At 38.0% G+C, this 18,747-nt stretch overlaps 2 protein-coding genes across 2 annotated transcripts in view; one reads left to right on the forward strand and one right to left on the reverse strand.

The window, feature by feature from the left end:
* The window catches only part of dock1 (dedicator of cytokinesis 1), a 68,244-nt gene extending 59,061 nt beyond the window's left edge, over positions 1-9,183 (reverse strand). The window contains exons 1-11 of the mRNA XM_077738506.1: positions 8,991-9,183; positions 3,211-3,294; positions 2,397-2,437; positions 2,254-2,309; positions 2,073-2,169; positions 1,857-2,005; positions 1,638-1,773; positions 1,394-1,551; positions 1,243-1,324; positions 1,010-1,145; positions 188-260 (exon numbers count right to left, since the gene is read on the reverse strand). Of these exons, the coding sequence (XP_077594632.1) occupies positions 188-260; positions 1,010-1,145; positions 1,243-1,324; positions 1,394-1,551; positions 1,638-1,773; positions 1,857-2,005; positions 2,073-2,169; positions 2,254-2,309; positions 2,397-2,437; positions 3,211-3,294; positions 8,991-9,033 (1,055 nt within the window). The 5' untranslated portion in view covers positions 9,034-9,183. The remainder of the gene's footprint in view (positions 1-187; positions 261-1,009; positions 1,146-1,242; positions 1,325-1,393; positions 1,552-1,637; positions 1,774-1,856; positions 2,006-2,072; positions 2,170-2,253; positions 2,310-2,396; positions 2,438-3,210; positions 3,295-8,990) is intronic.
* c18h10orf90 (chromosome 18 C10orf90 homolog) lies at positions 8,533-17,808 on the forward strand. The gene is made up of 11 exons (XM_077738507.1): positions 8,533-9,213; positions 11,211-11,354; positions 11,431-11,991; positions 12,211-12,277; positions 13,044-13,114; positions 13,770-14,007; positions 14,077-14,697; positions 15,637-16,123; positions 16,905-17,046; positions 17,237-17,288; positions 17,644-17,808. Exons 3-8 carry the CDS (start codon positions 11,473-11,475, stop codon positions 15,804-15,806), a joined length of 1,686 nt encoding a protein of 561 aa, XP_077594633.1. The 5' UTR covers positions 8,533-9,213; positions 11,211-11,354; positions 11,431-11,472; the 3' UTR covers positions 15,807-16,123; positions 16,905-17,046; positions 17,237-17,288; positions 17,644-17,808.
* The last annotated feature ends 939 nt before the right edge of the window (positions 17,809-18,747 follow it).

Genomic DNA, 18,747 nt, shown 5'->3' on the forward strand with positions numbered 1-18,747 from the left:
TGTCTGCAAGAGTGGCAGCCTGTTAATGAGATTGCCTTAATTGAGTCAGCAGGGGAACGCAGGAGCGCACGCCTCTTAAGGTCTGCGCTAATCAAGTGTCAAGGACTGGAGGGGAAAAACGAATAAAATGGCCGAGGTGCCCCAGCCGGCCGGGCCAACCCAAAGAATGATGGTGTTGTGCGCTTACGGCTGAAAAGGGATAAAGTGCTGCTTGTCCTCATCGTCCACTTTGCCCGTGATGATGTCAGTGACGTCCATGACTGTGGGGAGGGGGACAAGGACAGCATTATTGGGACTTTGTTAGGCGTGGTGGAGACACAAAATGACAGCCTCGTAATGGGGAAAAACTTGATAATCAATTCACACCTACAGTTAGTTTTAACTATACGGCCATTAAAAATACTGTAGTTGATACTGAAAGTATATTCTATTGCAGCTACCATGACGTACGGTGTTAATTAATTCTGTAAGCCAGTTAGTGAAGCAATTTACATATATGTCAAATTCATTTTGTGGATTTTTTTGTTGCTTTCATAAAATAAGATAAATTTTAATAAACAATGGTATAGTAGGAATAGAGAAAATGCATTGGGAAAAACTCCAAAAATAAAGTTATGTTTAAAAATTATACCTCATAATTTGAACAACTCAATGTATTTACCGGTGATTACATTTTACTTATGATTGGGTTTGTTAATAATGATCCATTTTGAATTAAATTTCAATAAAATATATGAATATCATCCTTTATTTTGAATGACTCCACAAATAGGGGGCTTTATTTATATATGGCACTTGCATTGCTTATTCAGAGTAAAGCATTTCTTAAAAAAAGATAGTTAAAAAAGCATCAATAAGCAAGTGATTCAGCCAATAAACAGCATCTCACTTGTTTTTTTCCCCACAGTGAGGCTGATTAACTCATTGACTGCCATTAACGGCTGCTAATGTCCAAAATGTATTGGACTTTCAACACTCATTGGCACTGAAACAACATGGTGACCCTGACCTGCCACGCCAAACGGTCTCCTGAGCCCCGACGTCAGCTTCTTGGTGTTATTGTCCCGCAGCTCCATGCGGCCCACCCGCACGATCTGACACACAAAGCTAATTTTCTCTCGCTTCAGGTCTTCACTGCCCAAATCCTGAAAGGAAGCCAATTATCAAGCAATATGATTGTCACCCCTACTCATCATCTCACTGAATATCAATGGCTTCAGGAGTTAAAAAAAATCAACTCACAGTAAAGACTGCACGCAGATTGTGAAGCTGGTCAATGTCCTTCACCAGACCTGAGCTGGACCACTTAACCAAGTAGTTCTCACTGCCAAAGAAGAAATGGAATGATTATCAACGTCTTTCTTGCATAGAAGGATCTCTCCATGTGTCTCACCTGATGAACTTGGATTCCACCGGGTCGTAGAGAGACATGAGCACCTCGGCGTCCTCTCCGATTTTACATACCACGTTCTTGAGTGTAACAAAGAGAGCGAACGCCGGTGTGGAGGCGAACTTAGCTTGTCGGTTCAGGTCAATATTTTGCCTTTGAGACTAGAGGTGAGAAGAAAGACGATGTTGAGTTCAGGATTTCAGATAAGGCAATTAAATGATAGCGTCAAGATAGGGTTCTCTTTCACCTTTTCTTCTTGGATGCGGTCTTCAATTTGTTTGGAGGCTGCTTCGTGTGCTCGGAATAGGCTGACGGTGCTTGTGAGATCTGGATCCAGAATGTTCCCGTCATTGTCACGGACCACCAAATCCAGATCCAGGTATCTGGAGAAAATATCATACGTTGAATGTTTTTTTTAGGTGAAAGTATTTCATGTTTAGAATTGAAAACAAGACCCAATACTCACTTGTTGCCATAGTCAATCTTGGATGTAACTTTCTGTTTCAATTCCGAGAGTTCGTCTTGGGGTAGCGTACCCGAAAGGATTTGGGAGCGCCATTCAATCAGGTCATAAATCATGTCCCGGACTGAGTTGAACATCTCGCGCTTGTCTCCCTGAATTACCCCAAAAAAACTTTTGTAAACACAGACTTGGGGGAAGGAAAAAAAACATTTTACTTACCACATAGAGGTCCCGCCATATTGAAGCCCATTCTCGCAGGGTAGTGGTGACCTCCTGCACCAGAGGCAACTCAGTGGGAACGACTGTCTCCTTTTGTCTGTAGCGATACATACAAATTTAGTACGACCTATGGCGATTACAGCCAATCTCTGAATTCACTTCACAGGAACCCAACACATACCCGCTGCCCTCAACAGTGGCCTCTTTCAAGTGGATGTAACAGGCAGGAAAGACGCCCTGGCAGAGCAGAACGGGAGCAATGAGGTCAATGCAAAACATGCACTGTGTCAAAAGTGAATCAGAAGTTGTTAACCTGTCGCTTACCTTTCTGGATTTCCTCCTCAACCTATGGCCTCTGAACCAGTCTACAAAAAGGGGAATAAATTGGTAGGATTAGAGAAGAATACTCATGTCATACTTCTGCCTTAAATTTAAAACATGTCAGATGCTGGTAGTAATGTAAGTGAAGGTAGGCTTTTTTTTTAAGGACTGTGGCCTCATTTGTTTTGTTTCAATATTGTGGCTGGCAGCGTTTAATTTTTTGGGGATTTTAACTAATAAATTCCTTCCTTATTTTGGAAAAATGGTTAATTTGTCTTGTGTAGGAAATTGCTGTAACACAAACACTGGCGAAATAAGCCTGTATTTTTATCTGACATAGAAGTGGACCAGCCAGTAGGTTTTCTGTTGTTTTGATCAAAATATTTTGCTAAAGACTGCTTTGGCCAAGTGACAAATGCCAAGGGAGAGTTGGGAACTTTGGGGACTTTGGAACCAAAAAAACAAGGCTTTATTGCAGTAGTTAAAAAAATCCTGGCTTTAATATTCTAAATATGTTAATTATTCAATCACTACACTTCGTCATAGATGCGTAAATGTAATTAATTTTTTAATGCAACTCTTATGATAAATACTGTGGTTTCCAATAAGTCATGTGCCCTCTGTTGGAACTACATAATTGCTTTCAACTATGCAGAGGCAAACCACTACATACATTATTTCTATTGTACAATGTTACTAGTTATAGGTGTATTTTTCAATACTCCTTAACAAAATGTCATTATCAGTGAAAAAATACGAGTGTGTGACTTTAATAGCTTAGTTTTATGGTTGATAGGACATGGAGAAAAAAAATTACGTTCATGTGTCTCCAATATGTGCACCGTGTCTCCAATCTGCAGCGACAACTCCTCCTCTCCGCGGGCATCATAGTTGTAGATTGCTGAAAAAGACCAGAGGGATTATTACGATGAGTTTACAACATCCACCCACGCCAGTTAACACTGACGCCATGGAGTCATCATCAACAAGCTGTAGGAAAAAAACAAAACACTGTGGGCGGTGCAAAACTAATCAGCATTCAGTTTGGTTTGAGACCACTTTAATAGCTTCCAATAAAAAAAAAACCTGTTGTTTGTCATGTTATAAGTGCAATGGGTGCCTTGGCTGTCTTAAACCAACAGCTGACATGAGCACATGTTAACAGGAGTCGGTTTGAGGTGGAGATTGAAAGCAACTTTCACCTCTAATGTGATTTCCTTCAAATATAAGCAAGGTTCTCCTTGAGAATTTTTTTTTTGTTTGCAACACAAACAGTACCACAACAAATGTAGAATATATTCTTTACCCTCTGTGTAGAAAAATATGACAGTGGTTAAATGGGAAAAACCTAACCGTGAAAATGAAGTGTCTATTTTTTTTATAAGGTCAATAATACCGTCATCTTTTCCTGGAAGTCATAAACTGCATGAGTTAGCACAGTGAGATTCACCTCTCGCGTGTGAGGTTTTACTATAAAAAAATAAATACAGGCCAGTATTTTTGTGCCCCCCTCAAATAATCCATGAGGACAGAGAATTCAGCAGAATTACGTGCTGATATGTGAACAAAGAACCATGCTACCCGCAGGAAATGCATGCGGTTTGTTTCAAGTACACAAAAGGCAGCGGCATGAGGCGTGAGCCACAAAACAAACAATAAAAATGGGAAGGCAGCATTGCCATAATACAACTATTACAATACTAGTCAAGTGATGCAAAAAAAGTAATGTGTTAATCACAAAATTGTATGACTTTTCTCCAAATAGTATTTAAATCTCCTAATATTACAATAAAAAACTTTACATGGGTAAAAGTTGATGCTCTAGAACCCAAACAACTTCATGTTAGAGAAAAATAAACAATAAAATGACCTTTTCCCAATTTGAATCTTCTGTATAATATATAATTTTGTGATTTTAACCCTGTAATAGTTCAATTTTAATCACATTACATTCATATTATTTTTCTCTATAAATATTACATTGTATGAATTTCCCACGATAGTTGTTGGAAAACACTGATCTAGAATGCTTGATTATGCCAGTGCTAATTGCAGGAAATGCTTGTGTGTTTATCTTAATGTAGTTTCACTTGCTCAGCCCAAAATGCCCCATCATTCACTGCCATTTTCTCCCAGTTCAAATAGATTGGACGTCTATGCATTTCAATGGTAGCAAATGACCTTGATATTTCCAAATATGCTACATATCAACACCACTTTCTCCAATGAGTTTGAAGGGGTAACTGGACATTCCATTAGTAGACGTAAACCTCTTATATAAAGACCTGGAAAAGTGGAATCAGATGGCAGGCCAGCGCTTAATGACACACGCCCACTCTGCAATTACCCAAATGACACTGTGACTGATTGTTATTCCACACATAGCGCTCAATTATAAACCGCACAAATCTATGCGACCGTCGATAACGTGGTCATTACCGGATCCTGATGAAGGAGCCGCTGTGCCATCGATAACGTCGTGAATGACTCGGCACACTACTTTCGTTTTACTAGCAATGGTGAGTGTGCTGCCAGGGAATCTCAGATAAAATTAGATTTTTGAGAAAGCTTGCAACAAATACATGATGGTAGAAACCCCCCAAAATCCTTAAATTAGACACCAGTGGGTATAAAGGGAGAGGAAAGAGGATTATATTACATTTTCGTGTGGAAAAATATAGTGGATTCAATGTGTCAATCGTCATTTTATGGGTTTTGCTTGAACAAAGCAAATACAAACATTTTATGGACTCTTTGATCTCAGAGGGGGTAATGACATAATTCAGTAAAACACAGTAGGGTGGCTATTTACAAAGGTGTTAATGCGTATTAAGAGTGTGCAGCCTTGACATGAGGTCTGTGGTTGGCGTCAAGGGTATGTTTTGGAATGGATGAGTCAGATGCAAAAGCGAGAATGTTATGGTCGCAGGTTTACATTGCAACAAGGCAGGAAATTCAAGCAGAGTTTGACACCCCACTCCAAAAAAGCAATCGACATATTGTTTTTACGGGCCGCTTTTACGTCAACTTGATTTGACGTGGGCCGGACCATTTTAGATATAATATTTAGATTTTTTTTTTTTTATGAATGGATTAAAAGAACTGGATTAAAAAACCTGAATAATATTTTTTATAGATCTAAAAAAATGTCTATTTTAGACTTTTTTTAATATATTTTTTGATTTTACAAAATGATTTTTCAACTAAAAACACAGAAAAAAATGATTAAAAGATTACAATTATTGATTAATAGGGGCAAAATCAGGAAATTTAAAACACATCTATACTCTTCATTTGAATTTGATCCTAAAACAGAAATTCAGCACTCATGATTTACTTTCCCGGGCCACACAAAATGATGCAGCGGACCAGATTTGGCCCCCGGGCCGCCACTTTGACACATGTGGATTAAATGATCTGTAAAAAAAAAAAATCATGATGAAACACAATTCCATGTTTACCACCAATTCCTAAACATTGCCCATTTAATGATGCATTGTTCTTCTTCCTGCACTACATCATATTTCCTTCTTCCCATTTTGGAAGGACTCCATCCATTGTCATGCTCTTAACATCTCAAGCAGAATTTCCTCCAAGCAAGTATGAAGCTTTGCTCAACTCCCTCTGTACTTGCTTCATTTCAGCCGCATCTGCATTATCCCTACTTTTATGAAAACGTCTTCAAGGAGTTGTTGTTTCTAATTGGCTGAAGAGAAAATGGGGGCGATTTTCTGTTGAGAATTCCACGTCTGCAAAGGAGCGGCATTGAGCTGCAGACTTAAAGTGCTCATTAAGCACCATCAGCGAAAGACTTGAAACTAATTTGCTTGCCTGCCGCCATCTACCATGGACTAAACAATAAATCCCTGTGTATTCAGAGTTGGGTATTTTCAGTATTTGCTCAAGAATGGCAGAGAATTTAAAGCAAGATGATGTATGGTAGCACCGCTAGGCTTTAATTTAAAAGTGCCTGCAGAGTTAAACACGCCGTCTAAGTCATCACAAGCATTTAACCGGGCATGAGTGCACACATTAATACACCAAACGGCCTTTCCGTCAAATGGCAAAAAGTTATGGAGGCAATTTTATGTCCACAGTGACAGACAACTCCATTATAAATAAAAGGGCGTGAAAAAAATGGCAGTCAAATGCAACAAAAACGATGCCTTAAGTTGACATTGACATTATTTATGAACCCAATTGCTGGAAAGATGCTGAGCATGTTGATTTGCCAATAAATTTAGGGCAACAGAGAGCTTAAGGGGACTTTAAAAACAAGCATTGATGGACAGTCTTGAAGTGAAGTACTTGGGAGATTAGCTCTTTATGTTCTGAAGAAGAAGACGGGTCGGGTCGTACAGTGTTGACGCCCCCATTGGCTGCAAAGTAGATTAAAAGGGCTGATGCAGGGCAGGGGTGAGCACTTAATACATAGAAAAAGTTTTAAATTAACCTTTTAACTAACTTTGCAAGCTTGTTGGTGTCACCATTTTGAATTTTTTTGTGGAATTTCTCCTATTTTTGCAAACCATGACAATGATGAAGATTTTTATGAAGTTAATATCAGTTTTATCCAGATGGTGCTTGGACGTTTGGTCGCCGGTCTTTTGGTGACAGTTTACCGTTTACTGTGAGAGTTTAATATCTCAGTACTGTTTAATATCTAAGTACTGTTTAATATCTAATAACTGTTTAATATCTAAGTACTGTTTAATATCTAAGTACTGTTTGATATCTAAATACTGTTTAATATCTAAGTACTGTTTAATATCTAATAACTGTTTAATATCTAAGTACTGTTTAATATCTAAGTACTGTTTAATATCTAAGTACTGTTTAATATCTAAGTACTGTTTAATATCTAAGTACTGTTTAATATCTACGTGCTGTTTAATATCTAAGTACTGTTTAATATCTAAGTACATTTGACCGGCGACCAAAAGAATGGCAACCAAACGTCCGGTCACGCTACAGATCACCTTATCATTAAAATTCAGGAAAAGTCATCAATCCTGTTTATTTATTTATTTATCCATGTTTAGCCGCAAGGTATCAAACATTTTCCAAGGTTATATTATTTTTGTCGGTGTTTGCTGAAGAAAATCTGTAAACAAAGTCTCAGGCCAAAATGGGATGCGGCGGGGGAAATCCTGCCATCATGTTACCATCCGGCTAATGAAAGCTGACAGTCCGGCGGCTCTGATGTATTATCATCACCCGGTCCCATCTAAATTATGTAATGTTGCCCGTCGACGTCGCTGAACTGTGTTTCACACTGCCAACAAGAGCACCATTGGGCCATCTGTCAAGCTAGGAAAATGAAGCAAAGTGGGGGGCACCTTGACAACAATGTAGGGCTGTTTGGATCAATACTTGCATATAGTTGCACACGTTCTTCTTTAAATTTGATATCCAAGGGAGGTTTCTTCTTGGGCTTCTTAATTTGATTTTGCCATAAGGTCACACATAGTTTTTTGTCCACCTAGAGTTTTCTGAGATTACATTGAATAGCAGGTATGACGATAAAAAAAATGGTTTATTGAAGCTGAAGCTGAAATTGAGGCACTACAATGTCAGATCTGTCAAAGGAAACAGGTCAAAGATGATTATTCAGAATACTTGGGTTAAACTTTAGCTGGTTTAGTAGTTTTTTAATTACTTTTGGACTGCATCACCCAAGATTTTTTGTCTTGGCTGTTGCAAAACAGTAAATCAAAATGCATATAAAACTTTCAAGCACAAAAAACTGCAGTATTGTGATACTATCTGTCACTTTCTATGATATTAACATCTTTTTGGTTTAGAATTTTGCTCTATCTGTCACTTTCTATGATATTAAGATCTTTGTTGTTTAGAATTTTGCTCTTTGATGCTTTGATTTTGTTTAAAGAAATTATATTTGCATAACAGTATTAGGATAAGTGCTGTATTGTCAAAATATATTTATAACATTATCAGGGGTAGTCATAGGCATTATTATGATTATTTATCATGATATGAATTTACCCTGTAGTTAAAATGTTAAATAGATTTCACAGAACGCTAAAGAATAGTTGTATAGTTATAAAAACACAGATATATAAGCAATCAAAAGTGTGCGATGTCATCAGAATTGTCATTAATAAGCAAATACATTGAAGTGATTTATCCCATGTGTATGGACGCTACAACTCATCGATCTTCTTGAAGAGGAACAAAGGCGAAATGGAAAGATCGCGTCAGGCTACAATGAAAAACGCTAGACATGAAGTTAATATGACCCAAATATTGCAAAAAAAGTTGCTTGTAGAAAGGCAAAGTGGAATAGTTTGGAAGCAGGGCGAGCGAGCAGGGCCCCTCTGTCCTGTCCGTACAGGAAACAGCAGCCTAGGCGCGCCTCAAACAATTCCCATCGTTTTCCCCCACCATAACCACCACATAAAATCACAGATTTTAACAGTTTATCCCCAAAACTTATTGTCTAAGTGCCTCCTCAAAAAACTAATCAACATGAACGATAGATCAGAGTTAGGCTTGATTGTTCCTTCCCAAACTTATTCAATCTGAGAGCTACACGGCGCTAACGATGGAGTTGCTGTTTTGTTTTCTTAAACTTACCCACGCCGTACTTTTCCTTCTTGGTGGGTACCCAGCGAGACATTCTCAGAACACCTTCCCAGGGTTCCAGAAGGGCCCCGATCTTGACCTGATCGCAAGCAAATCACAGGACTTTTACTTCACTTTTGGACGAGAGTTGAGTAGATACTCCGAGCAGCCATGTTTTTTACTGTCGTTCTCTGGAGGGTCCACAAGGGGGAACCATTGGAACTTTTTTGATATGGTAAGCATCCTACACTATTAAAATAATGTCTCTTTTAAAATACTTTAAAAGTTATTAAAACAGCACCGTTACTGGAAATTGTCTTCAGGTGAATACGGAAGTATTCGTTTTGTGATTTGTGTTGTTTTAAGGGCCACAAAAGTTTGTAATTAGTTGACACCTGAAATCACATTTTACCTGGACGGCAGGTGCAAGAGCTCTTGACCAATAGAATCGCTTAGATTTCACATTTCCATTATGGTCAAATTCTCACTTGTTGTCAAGCAGAGTTTGGGGGAACAATAGTTTTAGTGACATCATTGTAGAAATAGATTAGTTTTGATTATGATTTTATTTGTTTGTTATATCAACACATCTTGGTAGGAAAATGTTTGAAGATCAATAAAAAGCAGTGATGCAATTAACATTTTAAGTAAACAGGGTACTATTTTTGAATTACTGTTTAGATCATCCACAAAAATAGATTAATAATTCATCAATTTAAACATCATGTCATTTGTACAAACAATAAAGAAATGTACAGTACTCACATGTTATATTTTGTAAATTCATTTGATAGAGTTTTTTTTTTACATTAACAACACAAACACAATTAAAATTCTGCAGTTTTAATGTCCTCCAATGCATTGGCACAGTGTTTTGGGTGTTTCTTTGTGTGTTTATGGATCTATTACACTTTCATGCTGTGTGGGGGGCTCTCTCAATTATACACCCCCACTTCACCCACACCCCCACTTCACCCACACCCCATACAGCTATTTTTTTGGGGGGGTGCTTTTATTCACTTGTAAAATAATAATATACACATTTTTCGCACTGTTACAAGTCTGGAAAACATGCAAAGACAAGAGCTTTGCAGAAATTAATATAAGAGAGGAGATTAATTAAAGTCGTAAAGTATAATAATCCCACCAATAGTCGTTACAAAACATACAGAATATGTCAATGAAGATGGCAATTTATTTTTTAATTGTTATTTTTTTATGTTATGTAGTTATTGGTGCACTAAGAGGTTGTTTTAATATTATAAGTTAATGCTTTATAATGAAAAATACAGTTCATATTTTGCAGTTTTGTACATTTTCTATGTCAACTCTTAGGATACTGATATTCCTGCAGATATATGAAAGAAGCTCCTGTTTCTCTGTTACCTTGGAAATGATGTGTTTGTTGTTTTGCAAAATACATGATATTAATTGGACCATGAACATGCCCGAGGGGTCTTGAATATAACCTCTCTAAAATATCTTGCATTAATGCCCCGGCAGCATTCCAAAAAATAGCCCTCAGGGTCAGTTTCACTTTCTATATTGAAACAACATTAGGTAGATATGTCTATCATAACAGCATACCGAAATAAGTCTCTAGGCCCGGGTTACTACAAAACATTTTTATATAATATTGTATTTTATATCATATCCACCCATCTAAGCTAGCCAATGCAAAATGACTTTTAAATTTTAAATATAAAAATTGGTTTGCAAATGAGATTGGCTCATTTCATTTTCAATCCCTCCCCTGTTGCAGCATAGCATTTTAAGTAGAACTGAAATCCAATTTCTTCCTATTTTATAAGATCAATTTAAAGCAGGCAACTACTGATGCAAAGAGCTGCATCATGTGCATTGCCTGTTGACTGTTCTGACAGTCTTTCCAGGGTCACATGGTTCAAAAGGAAGCTCCAGGACAGACCAACTTCATCGTCAGCTGCTGATCACAAGATCTTTTCTAAGACAGGCACAAATGAGGGAGATGTGCGAGCATAATTTCACTATTAATAACTCATGGTTTAACATTGATATTCGTCTCAATGGCTCCATCAAAGATGACAACCCTTGCGATTTCCATGTTAAATAACACTTGTTGATGATTAAGTTTTAAATAAACAATTTTTGATCTGATCTAGAATTAACAAATGTTTTTTTTTCTTTTTCACTCAAGATACTCCACCCATTGGATCTTCACATCTCCCTCCCTTGTACGCATTGGATGATCAGCATTTGTGCTCAGTAACTCCTTTGTTTGGCTAAGCATCAGTCCCAGTTTTATGAGTCGACTGGAGACAGCACCCCTTTGCACATTTTTTTAACAGAAAACAGACTGTTTACATCTTTAAAATTAGAAAACCAAGTCCAATTTTGGTAAGTATTAGTATCCAGAGTTGAAATATGGTCTACTTGATCAATTTTGTCCTCCAGTGTTAATCTCTCATCACAGCCTGAAACCAGAGACCCAGTGGTTACCTGAGCCAGTGGGGGCATGACACTCCGAAGGCCAGCTGCTCACCTGCCGATGGGCTGGAGGAGATCCGGAGACGAGTCGCACTGGGAAACCCAAAGCTCCAAGGGGGAGAGCTTTCTATCCGTCAATTGGCGAGCCCCCCGGCCTCGGAGTGCCATCGAGGGCAGACAGTTGGATGGTTGGTTGGGGCAACTCCATAGGATGCAGGGCGATAGCCATCAGGCTCCGATATTCTGCGACCAGGAACCAAGCAATCGCAGACCGTACAGGACTCCGTCCTTCAGTGGCGTCTCGTCTTCGTGTGGCAGTATGAAGGGTAGTTTAACAGGCAGCCGGGAGTCCCTGCAAAGTGAGTTCATTGCCCAGCGGAGGGGAAGTCTGGAAAGGGTTCATATCTCGCAGACCCCCAAAAAGGAGCAGTCTCAACGAAGTTATGTTGTACCTGTAAAAACCGGGTGGCTTCCGATTCAGAGAGTGATGAAGGTGGAGGATTCACAGGGTCATAGACAGATTGTTTCACCACATTCTGCTGCCCAGGTAAGACAAGAGATGCTTCACTTTTAACTTATCCACATTTTTACAACTTAAGTTGGCAAATTGTGTTAACCACAGTCACTTCTGGTGGTTACTGCTGAAATCTAAGTTTCAATTCAGGCTCCATCACATCTGAATTACATTATAATGTAATGTTGTAGTCTTGGACTCCATACAGACCTTTAACATCAATTAACATTTATCAATTAATTTTGTTTACAGGTGAAATTGAAGCAACCTATCACCCCAACATTTCTGAAGAGTCGAGGATCTGTTAGCCTATACAAAGGTTTTTTCCCCTCATCCTACAAAAACACATTAGCCATAGCAGGAACAGGGATATATCTCAAGACTGAAATACCTCCTAGGTTAAGCTTCTAATCAGCACCATGATGGCCGCCTCTTTTTTTTTTTAGCAATGCTTCAAACCAACTGGACTGGATGATGAAAAATAATAAAAGTCTATTGGTAAAGCAGCTGCTGCCTATTGTGGCCCCACAGCCATGTTGGTGGGATTGCTTCTGATAGAGAAGAGGGTCTATTCGCCTGGAAAATGTGACAATATCAGATAGGGATCTAGAGGCCGAAAGATAAGATGAGATGTAGACTGATTAAAGAAGTATAGCCTCCCATTTGCTAATCTTTGAGCATGTCAGACAAATAAAAAGTAACTATCACATGTACTCCTATTTTACTGTAGTCTTTTAATTATATGGCTTAATTTAATGGAAAATATGCAATTGGCTGGTTATCTGTGATAGGCTGGATGAATGAATAATTTGGAAAATATGTTATACATATTATATGGATATTGCAAAGTATTTAGGTGAATTATTGGAGTCATGGGACCCTATTTTGAGAAACACTGGCCCAAGATTGAATGTCTTTGAGCCTGTACTATTCTCACTTTTCCGTACTAACATCCATTATTGACATTGTCAACATTGTCACAATGAGTGTGAGCTAAGCCAAATGTGTGCATGTGCGTGTACAAGAATGAGAAGGGGGAGTTCATGTCTTAATCATTTGTTTTGCCTTGTTACACGCTGTTCTAGACGACCAAGCTGAGAAAAGTCAACGCAAGACATGGCAGACACCAGACCGATCTTCCCCTGTCATCAAACAGGTACTTGATGCATAAAATTACCGGTTATACCTAATTCAATCTTAAAATTTGCATTCCAGATGACCCAAAAATTAAGTGTATTTCCCAAATGTGGGGTCCACTGTAATAGTTGTTCCCTCACTGTCTAAAATGACCTAAAATGTGGATTATGTGGCTTTTGTTGTTATTCTTGTTAACTATGGATAGCTGCCTTGAACTAAACAATCCAATACATAGTCCTTTTTCTCGTCTTGTATATCAATCTGTCTGATCCTCTACAAAGTGCATCAGTATTTTCTCCTTGTTCGATGAACTGGGTGAGAAGATGTGCTGCGTTTTCGCTTTTTTGGCTTCTTTATTGGGTCTGGAGTCTCATTGTTATTCTGCACGGGCTAAGTCACAGACACCGTGTGCTGCATGGCTCTCAGTCGCTGCCTCCGTGGCTGGCGGGGCATCGAGTGTGTCGAGCTTTTAGTCATCTGACTGGAGAATAAACAATAGTAGTAGGCCTGATTGAAGGCGACATAACTGACCCACTTTTTTAAAAGTAGTCCTACTGTCAAGACCTCTTGCTTAAATCATTAAAGGACAGTCTCTTTTCAACAGGCAAGGTTAGATAGTAATAAACGCCATCAAAATGAAGATGGACTAAAACCAATTATCATCTTTTCTGTAGGTGGCGGACAATGAGACGCAAAAACCTGGAATCTGGCAAGCAATCAGAAGAGGCTGGAACATTAACAGACTCTCAGGGACTCGGTCCAGTCAACGCTCAACAGTAATCCCATCGGAACCACGTCTGGAGGTCCCTGCGAACAGAAAAGTTAGTGATAAAGAGCCCCAACATAGTCCCCTGAGAACTGCTGTGTATGGCAGACCTGAATCTGTACAGCGAGTGTTCTGTGGAGCTTCTGGTATGGATTTAGTGTTTTACATTTAGTTTTCATATATAGAACCTTTGTCGATTTATCTCTGTTCCTTAGACCCCCACAGGGAGGAAACCAGAGTAGAGGAACGGCCACTACGTAGTCCAGCACCACCTCCTTTCGAGCCGTACCGGCGTCATAGCCTTCAGCCATCAGAAATCCAGACCTCATCCACCACAACCACTCTTGTCCCTCGCAACAAAGTGGGCTTTTCTTCCATCACCATCTCCAGCCGGAAAGTCGGCCGTTCAGCAAGTCTCAATACGTCGGATAGAACTTCTGGCCAGACTGCCAACTCCCTGAACGTTGAAGCCATGGGCCCCAGGAAGGCCACCATTGTCAAAGTGACTGAACAGAGGACAACAGTCAAACCTATGCCTGTAGTACACCAGAGAAAACCCGCCATAATAAAAGTGACTGAGCATAAGGAGAGCTACAGTCCAGGAACTGGGTATACTATGGGGAACATTTCTCCTTGCGGGAATGAGACAGAACCAGTAAAAAGTTGTGAACCTGCTCCTTCTGAGGTCCTCGAACAAGAACCTAAAAGGCCTGTTATCAGGAAATGGAGTTTAGGCTTCCAGGAGACCCTCCCACAACCCCAAAATAAAAACCAACAGGAGGCAATTCCCATCAGGTGGAGTTCCACGCCATGCCTCACCCTCATTCAAAAACCGGGTAAGTATGCCAGGCTTCTTGTTGCCTGAGATTTTTTTTTCTGCAAGCACAAAGGCTGCCATTTAGAAATAAAGTTAGATTAGATTAGATAACATTTTATTCATTCCGTACTTGGGAAATTCACTTTGTTGCAGCTGTGCTAGTTTGTGTTGCTCTGCCAATTTTATTCAATGGGGTTTTTTCTTATGTCATTTCGGCCTTGGTCTCACCTAACTGAGTTATTTTTGCGCGAAGAAATGATCATGTAATGTTATTTTTCTACATCTTGTACTTCTTTCACAGTACAAATACATAATACTAATACTACAAAAACCATGTTGTGCATTCCCCATTTTCATTTGCACAATTTTCAATTCCTAATTCTTAAAATTGGCATTCTAGGGACTGTTAATAGTAATTAGATTTACACTAGAGATCCTTTTATATTTTTTTTAGGTTCTTCGGGATGTTTTTTAATAAATAATGCAATCTTTGACCTTACAAAAAAAAAAGAAAAAACCTCAGAAGCCTCAGTGACGTTAAAAAATGTTAAAATATTGCTACGAGAAAGTTCTCACTTGTGTCCTTGATAGGAAAAGATGTTAGTCAGCATGATGTCCTTGCACTAACAAATCTGCTTGATTATTCAAAGCAAGCAGCAGGAGCCAGCAAGCGTGATGCTCATTCACCATGTGCAGTGAATAAATATTCTTCCATTCCATTATCTAACAAATCGCTGTTGCCAAACACGAAACCTAATATAATGCCCACAGACTGAATTGCATTTTCACATCTTGCTAGCAAATCAGCACATTATCTTCTCCAAAAATTATAACTATTAAATGTTAGGCACTAGAAGTCCAATCCGTTTTACCCAGTAAAAAAAACTGTGAAATAGTTATATTTTCAGTTCAACATACTGAAATAAGATGTATTTATTCCAATATATTTGCATTTCAGACCCCCATCAGTCTCCAGAGGAAGTCCTGGCCCTTAACGCTGCAGCCATCATCGCAAATATTAAACTCCAAAGACAGCTAAGTCAGAAAAAAACCCTCCCCTGTAATTCCAAGCAGGAATCCTCCACCTCCCCCAAGGGAAATACAGGTATTATTACTCCTCAAATGTAATAATCACTTACCCGCCTTATTAAACATTGATTTCGGTCAGAATGATCTAAAAGATGTTGCCAGCACTGCACTTTTGCGTCTTAAGATAGCACCTTTAATTGAATCAAATGCTGAAGTTGGGCCCGAGGGGGCTAAGGAAGACCAACATCCTGCTAAATGAAAATAAAAATAATATGATTATTTCTGCCTCAGCGGTGATAAATGGGGGAGACTGCGGAAAAGTGCAAAATGGTGTTCCAAGTTGTGATGAGACTTGTGCAGAAGCCGCTTCAACTACTGTTGACGTTCTTGGACCACAACATGCTGTTTCTCTACAGGTGAGTTCTTCATTCAAATGAACTCTTATTAGTTGCCATTCACATGGATATCTGAGTTTTAGTTTAGTTTTTATATACACATTGCAAGCCTGTCAACTTTTCCCTTATTTTATACATTTTTTGGTCAAAGTGTTGCATTTGTACATTATTATTTATTGCTTATTAAGGGCATAATAATGTGGGTAATCTAACTTTTGCCTTAAGTCAACTGAGATAGGATTCTTCACCCTGACAATGATGGCTAATGCTGAGTCTTCCATTTGTCTGTTTTATTATGTTATTTTTTGTTATTCGTCAATATTACGGTCCATCAATTCATTGGAGGAGAATATTTCTTTGTCACTCTTAATTTGACCAGAAAAGAATGTAAACAGGAACTATTGGAGATCATAGAGGTTATTTCTGAAGATTAGCTCATGAGTTCCCTCAACTCAAATAAAATGAAGGGGAAATGATTCAATCAGGCCTTTAAATGTGTTTTGCTGCCATCTTGTAGCATCTGAACGAAATTACAAGGGTATTTTCTAGTTTTTCCTAGTGGAGTATGTTTCAACAACACTGTTTTAGCATATTATATCAACAAGTGGCTCTCGAGGCGCAAGTGGCTCCCAGCCAAAATGAATGTGGCATTATTTTTTTATATAAACCCAACAGAACGTGACCCAAACTCAATAGGATGTGATTTGAGTTTAGCAAGCAAAGCATCCCCATGCATTTATGGATTTCAGTTTCGCTCTTGATGGGCTTCATTCACTTTCTAAAATCATTTTGATCTCTGCAGGAAGCGCTTCGGAAGTCCCGTCCACACTTCATCGCCCGCTCCCAGGAGCGCGTCCAGAAGATGAGGGAGCGGAGGGAGCGCTCCACGGCTGGAGGCCCGCAATCCACGAAAGGATACCAACAACTCGCCCGCTCCCTCAACTGTAATTTCAAATAATATCCACTCATGAACCTATTCATCATTCATTCATGATCCGAACCACTTTACCCTCATTAGTGTCACAGGGGGGTGCTGGAGCCTATCCCAGCTGAATGTTGAATGGCCAATCAGCCAACAATGCATGTTTTTGGAATGCAAACTGATAATAATATACTTTGTTTGTGTGGTTCTAGATAATATGTCAAAATCTAGGAAGGAAGGAGCCAAGGATCTCAAATCAAATCGGTGAGTAAATTGTAATTAATGAAGAAAATCTGATGGCAAAATGCAATAAAATATATATATATATATATATATATATATATATATATATATATATATATATATATATATATATATATATATATATATATATATATATATATATATATATATATATATATATATATATATATATATATATATATATATATATATATATATATATATATATATATATATATATATATATATATATATATATATATATATATATATATATATATATATATATATATATATATATATATATATATATATATATATATATATATATATATATATATATATATATATATATATATATATATTGTTATGACAGGCCGCAAACAGAAGCCAAAAGGCGAAAGGACGAAGAAAAGAAAAAGAAAGAGACTTGTTTGACCAATAGACAGCGAGCAGAGCTGTTCAAAAAGGTACCTCAACTATTCACTTTTTTCTTAATGTTTTGTTTTTGCAAATATGTGCAAATATTTTTGCCATTTTTTAAAATTAGTATTTGTGGTATACCCCACTAGAGAGCAGTGTTTCTTCATATTTCTCAAATATTTTCAGTCCAAATCCTTTTTTATTTGTGCTTTATTTATTCTTTCATTCATTTCTTGACCTTTTTGCATTATTATACTTTTCTCTCATTTTTTTCTAGAAAATTTTGAATCAGATTCTGCACAGAAGCAGCAACTGAATGACAACAGTGGATGTTTTCCCCCAAACATTTAATTTATTGTATTTGTGAAAAGTATCATAAATAAACAAAGTTGTTTTATTTTTGTTTCATTACAAGTCAACCAATCATTTAAAATGAAGAGTAAATGCAATGCATGTAAATAGAATTGTTGCAGAAATCTGCAAAACAATATTTTCCATTGATTAGTACAAAGTAAATGGCACATTTTTCTATTAATCCAGAAAGATGTAAAAGATGAATGACATTTCAATCCTTTTCAATGGTGCTTTGAGATAGACTTTTAAATACAGATGTCTGACAAAGTATACTCTGCCACCATTGTCATGTGATGGAATTGACTGTCCATCCGCAAGCGGCGATGGCCACTTATGAGGGGGCAAGATGGTGGAGTGTGACCTCATTTGAATGAAGAGCATCCAGCGTGAATGCTGTCTTTGTCCCAGTGCACACTGGCCATTTATTACAGCCAAAGCTCATGAAAATGGGAATGTCTATTCTTAGCACGTCTTAAAAGTACAAGTCGGCTCACTCAATTGTCATTAAAAAATATTATTAACTTCAGAACAGTCCTAATATAAAAATTTGCAGATTAATCCTGAACTACACATTAGTTTTTTCCCCTTATTTTGACATATGAAGTCAGTCCATTTTATTATCAAACCTTAGTAGTATAAGTTATAACGACATACACTTGTGAGATGGGTTGAAACTGATATACTTCTTATTAACCAGAGTACC

The sequence above is a fragment of the Stigmatopora nigra genome, chromosome 18, assembly GCF_051989575.1.
Source record: "Stigmatopora nigra isolate UIUO_SnigA chromosome 18, RoL_Snig_1.1, whole genome shotgun sequence".
Lineage (NCBI taxonomy): Eukaryota > Metazoa > Chordata > Actinopteri > Syngnathiformes > Syngnathidae > Stigmatopora > Stigmatopora nigra.

Excerpts from the sequence above, each read along its gene's own strand:
- c18h10orf90 (XM_077738507.1), top strand. The coding sequence starts at position 11,473 with ATGACACTCCGAAGGCCAGCTGCTCACCTGCCGATGGGCTGGAGGAGA. Across the intron at positions 12,278-13,043 it reads ATCTGTTAGCCTATACAAAG|ACGACCAAGCTGAGAAAAGT; the intron begins GTTTTTTCCCCT and ends ACGCTGTTCTAG. Across the intron at positions 14,008-14,076 it reads AGTGTTCTGTGGAGCTTCTG|ACCCCCACAGGGAGGAAACC; the intron begins GTATGGATTTAG and ends TCTGTTCCTTAG.